We start from the raw sequence: 10,118 nt of genomic DNA on the forward strand, positions 1-10,118 counted from the left end.
AAATGCCACATGCAATCAAACTGAATTTAAGCTTCTTTTAGCACTACTAATAAGGATATGACAAGTCACACGCCTTAAAACAAATGATTTGAATAAGACCCAATGACAAAATTTTCAGCCGAGCACCTCATCAACGTTTTTAAAAATCAAGTTAAAGCTAACCACAGAGCTATGTTTGTAATCGTTGGAGAAGATCCAAAACAGCAGATTCATATTCTTCATGGAAAATTGAACCAGATCTCAAACTTAAGTAACGTTATATGGTGTTATAAGAACAAGAACTCCGAAACGCCGTTGGACAAAGAAACAAAAAAATTGAAAAATTGTGAAAATGACAAGGAACTTGAAAAATGGGTCAAGACGTACAGCCCTGAATATATTTCTTACAAGGAAAATGGCAAAATACTTGGCAAAACCTGTGATATACTAATTTTACAAGATTTTGAAGCTTTAACACCTAATATGATGGCTTGTTCAATTGAAACCGTTAGAGGTGGGGGCGCAATTGTATTATTGTTGGATTTAGAAAAGTCTATTAAAGAGATTGACACTTGGAAATCTGAATTAATCACGCAATCAGTCAACGAAAAGTTAATTTCAAGGTTTAATAAGAGGTTATTTAAGAGCTTGGTGCATCTTCCATGTGCAATGTTCTTAGATTCGAACTTAAGAGTAATTGATATCACCAGTGATAATATCGAGAATAATAAAGTCTTGATGGAAAAGGAAATACAAACAACGAGTGATAAGTGCATAAATTACAACAGTACCTTGTTCAGGATGTGTAAGACCAAAGACCAAATATCTGTCTTGACTTCTCTTGTGTCACATTTGGATATTGACGAGCCTTCAGTAAGTTCTGTTATTGCTGAAAGAGGTAGAGGAAAATCAGCTGCGCTGGGTCTTGCAATTGTTTGCGCCATTGAAAAGAACTTCCCTCTGATTTTGATATCATCGCTATTTCTCGACAATGTTCAAGCAATATTTGAATTTATTATCGCTGGATTAGATGCTTTGGAATACAAAAAAATGAAAGATTACAAAATCAGGTATACTTTTGAAAGCAAAAAACGCCTGATCAACAAAATAGAAGTCGTTAAAGATTATAGAAGAACTGTTGAGTTTGTACAGTCCTTTGAAGAGCCAAAAGCTTATCCAAATCTACTTGTGATTGACGAAGCTGCTTCTATTCCCTTATTATACCTCAAAAAATTACTTAGATGTAAGGCTAGTATTCATGGCATCAACAGCCAATGGCTACGAAGGGACTGGCAGGATTTTCCGAACAAAGCTAACAGAATACATTAAAGAAAAATCCATCAAAAGCTATACATATGAGATGGGAGCCTATCAGATACTCTATTGGCGATGAGGTTGAGGACTGGTTATATAAAACCTTGCTTCTTGGACCTAAAATAAGCCAAGTAGAGCAATGCCCTCTTCTGTCCCAGTGTTCTCTTTATTATGTTAATAAAGATGTTTTGTTTAATGGAAGCCAAAAGTCAGAAACATTTCTTAGCGAGATTTTTTCGCTATTTGTGGCTTCTCATTACAGAAATAGTCCAAATGACATTCAAACTCTTTCTGATTCGCCAAGCCACGAGATCTTTGTTTTAATGGCACCATTTAAACCTTTAAGAATAGTATGTGCCATTCAGGTTTCATTTGAAGGAAAATGTAATAAAAATGCATGTGTAAAGCAAGGCAATCTAATTCCATGGGTAATTTATGAAAATTTCTTCGATGATCAGTTCTTAGATAAACTTGGGATGAGAATCGTAAGAGTTGCTGTCCATCCAAGCATGCTTTCGATGGGATATGGGTCTTTAGCACTTTTAACACTTACAAACTTATTTATTGATAGACATGAAAGCCATTCATCCAAATCAGAACATAATGCTTATACGACTGGCGAACAGTGTTCAAAAAATAGTATCAGTGTTGATTATAATCCATCATGTATTATGTGCGATGATCAATCTACTCTTTTTCATCCTATTAACACTATCAAAACCCCTAATATTGACTGGATCGGATCTTCATTTGGGGTCTCTGAAAGGCTATTAAATTTTTGGAAAAGGTCCAATTTCAATCCCGTTTGTATTAAGCAAACACAGTCGAAAACTACTGGTGAGTTTTCAATTGTTTTACTCAAGGCTATTGGAAATAAAACGGACGAGTTCGATGGTATGAAAACATTGTTTCTAGAAAGATTTGTTCCACTTCTTTCATATTCATTTAAGAATCTATCACCTACACTTGCACTATCGTTAATATACTCATCAAATGCAAAGGTTTTAGACAAGAAAATTCATTTTTCAAAGGATGAGGTCAACCGACTTACAAAGTTTTCCAATGGGCTTATTGACATAAAATCTATTATGGATATTCTTCCAGATCTGTCTAGATCATATTTCTATCAAAATGACCTTAATAAACTTTCAGTTGTATCTCAAATAGCATTATTAATGATAGGTTGTCAAAGAAAAACGGTGAAAGAAGTGGCAGAGTATCTCAGTTTAGATTGTTTCAAAGTTATTAATCTAATTATTTCAACTATTGGGACACTTTTATCGACAGATCTCAAATAAATTTTACTGTTAAATTTTATTTCATATCTGTCATTTAAAGCCATTAAATATCAGTTTTGATTTATTAATCAAACTTGTTTGCAAATAACGTCGAAATGAATGCCATGCCCTTTAATTTTATGTCTAAAACTTGTTTTGAAAATTTTTATTGCCCAATGTCCTTTGTACTTCTTAACAAAATAGAGCCTCAACCAATTGAATTTCTGGAACCAGCTTCATTTAATTTAACAAGCGATTCAATATTAAATGACGCCTTACGTGCTGCAGAGGCCCATAGGCGGGTAAGGAGCAGCGTCCAACAGATTCTAAAACCAGGAGTTTCACTACTGCAAATTATAGAAACTGTGGAAAAAGCTACACGAGCTTTACTAGTAGGAGAGAAGAACAACGGAATTGGATTTCCATGTGGTGTAAGCTTAAATGACTGTGCTGCTCACTTTACACTCAATCCAGGAGATAGGAACATAATATTAAAAGAATCTGATATTCTAAAAATAGATTTTGGAACACATTCTAATGGCAGAATTATGGATTCTGCATTTACAGTCTGTTTTGATCCAAAGTTTGAACAGTTACTAAAGGCCTCACAAGAAGCTACCAAAAGAGGACTAGAGGTTATAGGAATTGATATGATGGTGTGTGAAATAGGTAGGGAAATTTCTGAAGTATTCAAATCCTTTGAAATAGAGTTAGATAATAAAATCATGCCGATAAAGCCCATATGGAATCTTAACGGTCATTCTATTGAGCAATATAGAATACATGGTGAGTTTTCAATACCACCAATCAATAATGGAGACACATCAAGAGTTTCAGAGGGATTCTGTGCCATTGAAACATTTGCAAGTACAGGAAAGGGTGAGGTCTGTGATAAAGGTGAAGCATCCCATTTTATGATCAATAGAAACCCACCAAGTTCAAAAATTTATAATGCTAAAAATGAAAAAGTTCTTAAGACTATTCAAAAAGAGTTTGGAACATTGCCCTTTAGTCCTAGACATGTTGAGTTTTATAGCCCTGATTCATTTTCAAGTATCAAGCTGCTATCACTTAGAAAATTTATCGACCCATACCCACCTCTTCATGATTTACCAAACTCCTTTGTTGCACAATTTGAGCATACAGTTTATCTTTCAGACACAGGGAAGAGAATACTTACAAACGGCAACGATTATTAATTGAAACATCTTTAAAACAAACCCAAAGTCTTTATATTATTTTTAATATAGCTTCAAAGCACATATTTTATACTAAAAATATAAGTCTATGCTATTGGCTTAAATTTTAGCTTGTTTATAACAAGTATATTGCCAGTAAGTTTTTAGTATTAATCCTTTATCAGATAAATTTGTTAATATTTTTGCTGGCACCGCCTAAACTACACTCGCTGACTTTTATAGCAAATCTAAGAGTGCAAATGGTCTCTTCAATACACTCCGGATTAATGTTAACAATCATAGAAGTCCTAGATCTTCCAGACAAATACTCCTGCATTATATGGGTAAGTTTAGAATCCCTAAATGGAACGTGTTTGTCTTTTCTTTTTAATGCTGCCATCACATTTCCAAGCGCACTCAGGCTTTTATTTATAAACTGGGTTTCTTTGAGTCTTTCATTCTCGGCTTTGCTTTCTTTTAATCTCTCAGAGCCTGCCAAATCAATCAAACACAATGATCCTTGCCTTTTTTCATTCTTTGATTCAATAAGTACATTGAGAATAAATATAGAATGGCTCCTGCTTGAACTTACATTGCAATTTGTCTCTCCTGTCTTTCTTTTCAGACTATATTGCTTAATTATACTTGAAATAAGATCAATATCATCAGCTGATACTTCTTCACAATCTTTAAGTTTTATGGAATGTGTATCGTGTACGATTGTAACAGCTTTGTCCGAAATTAAATCTCTGACATTTTCATTATAAACTTCAATGTATTTAACAATATACTTAACAGTAAAACCCTCATTTCTGAATCGATTTGAAATATCTTTGATCTTATCCAGCGATTTAAATATTAAACCCTCCTCTAATCCTTCTCCACACATTGTATAGGTCTTTCCACTACCTGTTTGACCATAGGCAAATATGCATACACTATATCCTTCTAATACGCTTTCAATTTCAGGCTCAACTTCTCTAAAAATTTCATTTTGCGAAGAGCTTGAACCAAACACATGATTTAAAGAGTACTGTTTATCTTCAACAAATATATTTTTATCATCAAACCGAATGTGACAATTACCTTGAGTTGGTTTTATCCTACATACTACTCTTATTGCTCCCTTTGCTTGCAGGACGGCCTCTCTAAGAACTTTTTCGTTGGTTGTTAATTGAAAATTAACAACGTTTAGGTTATGAACTTGTGATTTGTAGTCTTCTAGCTGTGCTTCAAGTTCAAACACCCTTTCACTTAATTCCTTTATTCTCTTTTGAAGTTGTGAGTTTTCCTCAATTATAAGGTTATTATCCAGAGACATCTGCGGCTTTATAAAGATATTGTCTTTGACTTCAATGGGATGGATTGCTATATCTGTTCTTTGTCTCTTTGGGATATTCAAGATTCGATTCAGAACTTTCTCGAGTTGTCTAATTTCATGCTCCATGGGGCAGTATTTAAAATAGAAAATAAAGGCATAGCTATAAACGATAGCAAATGAACACTTTCAAGTAAAGGCGAAGTCAAATTAAACTGAAAATGCTACAAATTCTATGTGATATTACTTGCTATACAACATACATCCAAAACTGTTTGATAAACCACGCCATTATTAGATATTATAAATTATGCAGGATTAATTTAAAAGTCATCAACACACTGTTCTTTTTATTGATTATTCTGCTTCTAATGACCTAAACACTTTTTTTACATCCTCTTCTGCTATTTCTCTTTCTTTGCATGTATCTTTTAAAATGGTCAATACATATGCATGTACAAGCGTTACAATCTCATTGAGTTTTTCTTTGGCCTCTTTTGACGTGTTTCCGTTTTCTTTTACTAGTTTTGCTATCTTGAATACCTCCGTCAATTCACTGAATGTCTGCATTAGGGCTAAGTAATTACAGAGTACAAGCATGAATGTGTAAATGATAGAACAGTTAGTTTCAATGCTAAAATAGTATTTTACCAATGATTCGTGTTGTTTATCATAGTATGCTATTTGTGTTTTATTTTGAAAATTTTTGTTTTTATCCTTAATGGCATACACTTCAAAGCAAATAGGATCAAAATATTCATCTTCCTTTAAGGCATACATCCTCAAAGATGGAAAAGTCGTATCTCCATTCCATGATATTCCTTTGATGGTTGATGGATCATTTAACTATGTTACTTGTATTAATGAAATCTCCAGATTTGAGCATGGCAAATTTGAAATATGTAAAGAGGCTTCATTTAACCCAATATGCCAGGATGTGAAGAAAGACAAGGTACGATTTGTTAAGAATGTCTTTCCTTCATTTGGGTACCCTTTTAATTATGGTGCTCTGCCTCAGACATGGGAGAACCCTATGCTTGAGGACTCTGAATGCAAGGCAAGAGGGGATAACGATCCTGTCGATATTGTGGAAATTGGATCTAAGGTAAAAAAGATCGGTGAAGTATATCAGGGCAAGGTATTGGGAGCGCTGGCGCTTCTTGACGACAACGAAGCTGATTGGAAGATAATTGTAATTGACTCCAAGGATGAAATGGCTGGAAAAGTAAACGACATTGAGGATGTTAGACATCATTTTCCAGGGTTACTCGAGTGGATATTTAAATGGTTTAGAGACTATAAAGTTCCAGATGGAAAGCCCAAAAATATTTTTGCGTTTAATGGAAAATTTTTGAATGCAAGGTTTGCCAAGGACGTTATTAAAAAGACTCACGAAAGCTGGAAAAGTCTTATTGTGGAAGGATATAAGAAATAAAACTCGACAGTTCCACTTGTAAGGAATCCAAGGACTACAATCCTAACGGAATGGAAATTAAAGGAGAAGAGTTGCCCGATTCAAAGATTCCGGATGAGCTTTATGAGTTTTCTTACGTTTCTGAATAAATCCATTTAGTTTGAATGTTAGTCAACTTAACCTAGTACTAAAACACTTTAATTTTTATTTCTTTTATGTGATTTAAATACAATATCTATGCTTTTTGTTGCTCTTGAGTCCTTTTCCGGTTTGAATATTGTTCTTAATGGCATGTTCATTTTGTGAGGATTTAGTATTTTGCCATTTTCAAGAAACAATGAAATTCCGTCTGTTACTGCTGTTCGATGTAACTCTAATTCCAAGTGCTTTATCAGCATATTTCGATCTGAAAATCTTTCATAACAAATATAACACTGTGTATTGGTAAGATAGAACCCCTGTTCATCCGAGAGATTGTGAAGCCTATAATGTGCGATGCTATGGTTCTGATCACAGAAAACACACAGCCTATTTGTTTCTATACTTGCAATAGATTCTGAACTGTTTACTTCTTTGGGCTTATCAGAACTGCTAACTTTAAATATATTTATAGAATCTGAAATGTTCAAATCGATAGTCAAATCGTCGGATATTGACTGAGAATCAAATTCCTCTAATGACAATGGCGGGTATCCTAAGAACTTCCTGCGTGCATTGAGACTGTGGAGCTCAGACTTGTAGTGATGTAAATCCTCTATCTTTGTCTCGCATATCGTGCAATACATCAGGACTAGAATATTAAAAAAATATAACATCAATATTTTTGAGACGAAACAGTATCAGAAACAATGATAAGAGCTTTTAAATGTCAATAGCAAATACCACTTTAGCAAGAATAAGTAAATGGTGAAGACAGAACTCTAACACTTATCTATAGTATCATAAAAATATGCTATTAATGCCATATTGTTTAATATGCCAGTTTAAGAATCCCATAAATAGCTGAAAAGTATATTTTGTGTAAATTTATAAATAAAATGCCAACTGTTGAATCTATATTATCTTTTTTCATTTATTTTTGTTTTAAATTTTTTCTGTAGTCCCAAAATTCTAACTGTCAGCTCAACTGATTTATACTCATCAAGTGAAAACCCGATTTTAAGTGGCTCCGCAGAAAACTTTTTAATCAACAATGGCAAATCATCGGTTTTCTTATTAACTTTCTCATCTTCATTATTGTAAAAATCCAAGTTTTTCAAGGTAATGTCTCCAAATGAATTATTCTTTACCAAAAAATCTAAAACTAGCTTTTGATCAGCAAGATTGGCTCCTTGCATTTTGAAATCCAAGCCCTTGAGAATCAGTGCCCAGCAAACAGCATAGACTAGAACTACACCAAAAACTAGTGTTGCAATCTTTCTGACAGATTTTCCAAGTTTTCCAGGTAAAAGACAAGATAAACAAAGCATAGGGCTGGTTCAAACTGTGGAAATTGATTAGAAAAATAGTTGAAAACATCAAAACTTTACAAATAAAAATAATTATAGCACCGCTAAAATAATATAATTTATTTGCCACAGCACCTGCACCAATTTACAAATCTACCGCAACAGGTTTCTTCTGGCTCAAGTGTCTCACTGTTATAATAAATATACTCACCTGCAGCCTCAAAAATTTCGTTTATATTTTCTCTTGCCAGGGCAGAGCATTCAAAGAATTTTTCTGCTTTAATTTTCTTTGCTAATCCTGCGCCTTCTTCTTCTGTTAACAAAGTGGATTGATCGACTTGAGGGTCATTTCTAAGATCTTTTTTTAATGCTACTAAAAAATACTTTGCATTTGGACAGTAGTTCTTTACTTCCAGCAGCCACTTATTTTCAATGCCATCCACACAGTTCTTATCTTCAATTGAATAGCATATTATTACAAGGTCTGTTTCTCTATACGAGAGTGGTCTTATAGTATCATAGTCATCTTGTCCAGCAGTATCCCAAAGCGCAAGCGTTATTTTCTTTCCATTTTCAAACTCTACAACTTTTAAAAAGTTGTCTACAACAGTGGGCACATACTCTTCCGGGAATCTATTGCTTTTAAACACTTCTAGCAGACATGTTTTTCCACAAGCACCATCACCTATTAGAACAACCTTGCCTGACCTTGTTTTCCTATCCATTGCATACTTCAATGTTGTACTTTTAAATTCTATTGTTTGATTCTGAAACCGTTAAAAATTGAAAACTTGTTGGATTTCTGTGTTTTAAGCATGGCAATAATGTTGAAACATTGATTGGATAGGAAGTATATTTATTCACATACTAATGAGAAGACAATAAGGTTTAAAGTAGAATCTTTAATGTAAAGATGGCACATGAGAAAATTATCGAAAGCTTATTAAAGTATGATAGCTGTAGAGCTGTCATTATTTTAAATAGTCGTTTTCTTATCTTCTTTGCCTATAAAATTTGGTTTTGATAAGTATATTAATAAAAAATCACAAATGCACGTTTTAGCATTAATGATAAGCTTTTATTAAAGTATATTTTATTTTCTTTGGATACTCATACATTCATTCATTAGTCTTGTAAATGTAAAATCATCAAGCTCGTGTGCTTCGATGTGCACAGGTATTTGCAGTGAATTCTGAAGAACGGCAGTGTTTGAAGTCATTGCTATTTTATTTCTAAGATTTACATTCTCGGGAATAAAAGATACTAGCATTATCATCTCCCTGTAGTTACTCTTTTCATTGTAATATCCAAAGTTATATGCAATAAAAGAAGCCTTAGACTTTTCTAACTGGGCCTTGCATTGATCAAATACACTAAAAGCTCCTCTTCACTGGGCGTGGATCTCAGATTGGACGAGCTGTCTATCCCACCAGAAACGTTTACTCTAAGTTCGACAGGATCAACTTGGCTGATTCCGAAGACGGTGTATGTTACTTTCCTGGATCGGATCTTAAAGACTTCCACTTCAACATCCTTGTATCCTTTAATCTGGCAAGTAGCAATAGACATCTAAGGGTAGACCATTTTGAAATTCCTGGTTCAAAGTTTTGAAATGGTAAAAATATTATTTGGATATCAATGAAGATGAAAATGCCACATCAAGTATTCGAATGCATAATATTTTATAAAAAGTTTATTTAATGTGTGTACAAATATTAAAATATGTTTAAAGTCAAAAAACTGCTTTTAGGACACAAATGGGGTTTCCAGCGATATTGAAAACTGTCAAACACTCCTTGGTTTGATTTTATAAGTCTTTTTAAGAATTAAGATAAGTGTATTCAAAACGATCTAAAATACCGAAAATGATAGCCACAAGATAAAAACCAGTTACAAAAAGTAGCTTTGAGGCACGATAGAGCAAGTGACAAAACAAAGCATACCAAACAACAAATAAACCATTAAGGAGGGAGACTTGACAAGGAAAGTTTAGTAATTGGAAAATTAGAGGATAAAACAAAAAAGTATAACAAAATAGGTAATAGAACAGAGAGAGCAAGATCATTTAAGCAAGTTTTAGCTTGAAATTTCAGTCATTTATTGATAATCTAGGCTTAACTGGTGTAAACGCGTAAGAAAATAGTCAATAATTATTTCATAAGCCCATAGCTACGTGAAATTTTATGTTGG

At 33.5% G+C, this 10,118-nt stretch overlaps 8 protein-coding genes across 8 annotated transcripts; 4 read left to right on the plus strand and 4 right to left on the minus strand.

Annotated features, from left to right (window-relative positions):
• Positions 1-102: 102 nt before the first annotated feature.
• VICG_01558 (uncharacterized protein) lies at positions 103-1,308 on the plus strand (the record flags this gene model as incomplete). The annotated part of the gene is made up of 1 exon (XM_007604942.1): positions 103-1,308. One exon carries the CDS (start codon positions 103-105, stop codon positions 1,306-1,308), a length of 1,206 nt encoding a protein of 401 aa, XP_007605004.1.
• Positions 1,309-1,334: 26 nt separating this feature from the next.
• On the plus strand, positions 1,335-2,591 carry VICG_01559 (uncharacterized protein; the record flags this gene model as incomplete). Its single annotated transcript, XM_007604943.1, has 1 exon — positions 1,335-2,591. The coding sequence occupies one exon, from the start codon at positions 1,335-1,337 to the stop codon at positions 2,589-2,591; it is 1,257 nt and encodes a 418-aa protein (XP_007605005.1).
• A 155-nt stretch (positions 2,592-2,746) lies between these two features.
• On the plus strand, positions 2,747-3,769 carry VICG_01560 (methionine aminopeptidase, type II; the record flags this gene model as incomplete). The annotated part of the gene is made up of 1 exon (XM_007604944.1): positions 2,747-3,769. The coding sequence occupies one exon, from the start codon at positions 2,747-2,749 to the stop codon at positions 3,767-3,769; it is 1,023 nt and encodes a 340-aa protein (XP_007605006.1).
• A 160-nt stretch (positions 3,770-3,929) lies between these two features.
• Positions 3,930-5,195, minus strand: VICG_01561 (uncharacterized protein; the record flags this gene model as incomplete). Its single annotated transcript, XM_007604945.1, has 1 exon — positions 3,930-5,195. One exon carries the CDS (start codon positions 5,193-5,195, stop codon positions 3,930-3,932), a length of 1,266 nt encoding a protein of 421 aa, XP_007605007.1.
• Positions 5,196-5,787: 592 nt separating this feature from the next.
• Positions 5,788-6,501, plus strand: VICG_01562 (uncharacterized protein; the record flags this gene model as incomplete). The annotated part of the gene is made up of 1 exon (XM_007604946.1): positions 5,788-6,501. The coding sequence occupies one exon, from the start codon at positions 5,788-5,790 to the stop codon at positions 6,499-6,501; it is 714 nt and encodes a 237-aa protein (XP_007605008.1).
• A 176-nt stretch (positions 6,502-6,677) lies between these two features.
• Positions 6,678-7,265, minus strand: VICG_01563 (uncharacterized protein; the record flags this gene model as incomplete). Its single annotated transcript, XM_007604947.1, has 1 exon — positions 6,678-7,265. One exon carries the CDS (start codon positions 7,263-7,265, stop codon positions 6,678-6,680), a length of 588 nt encoding a protein of 195 aa, XP_007605009.1.
• A 273-nt stretch (positions 7,266-7,538) lies between these two features.
• On the minus strand, positions 7,539-7,949 carry VICG_01564 (uncharacterized protein; the record flags this gene model as incomplete). The annotated part of the gene is made up of 1 exon (XM_007604948.1): positions 7,539-7,949. One exon carries the CDS (start codon positions 7,947-7,949, stop codon positions 7,539-7,541), a length of 411 nt encoding a protein of 136 aa, XP_007605010.1.
• Positions 7,950-8,047: 98 nt separating this feature from the next.
• On the minus strand, positions 8,048-8,653 carry VICG_01565 (small GTP-binding protein domain protein; the record flags this gene model as incomplete). The annotated part of the gene is made up of 1 exon (XM_007604949.1): positions 8,048-8,653. The coding sequence occupies one exon, from the start codon at positions 8,651-8,653 to the stop codon at positions 8,048-8,050; it is 606 nt and encodes a 201-aa protein (XP_007605011.1).
• Between the last annotated feature and the right edge of the window lie 1,465 nt (positions 8,654-10,118).

This window comes from Vittaforma corneae, assembly GCF_000231115.1.
Source record: "Vittaforma corneae ATCC 50505 unplaced genomic scaffold supercont1.15, whole genome shotgun sequence".
Lineage (NCBI taxonomy): Eukaryota > Fungi > Microsporidia > Nosematidae > Vittaforma > Vittaforma corneae.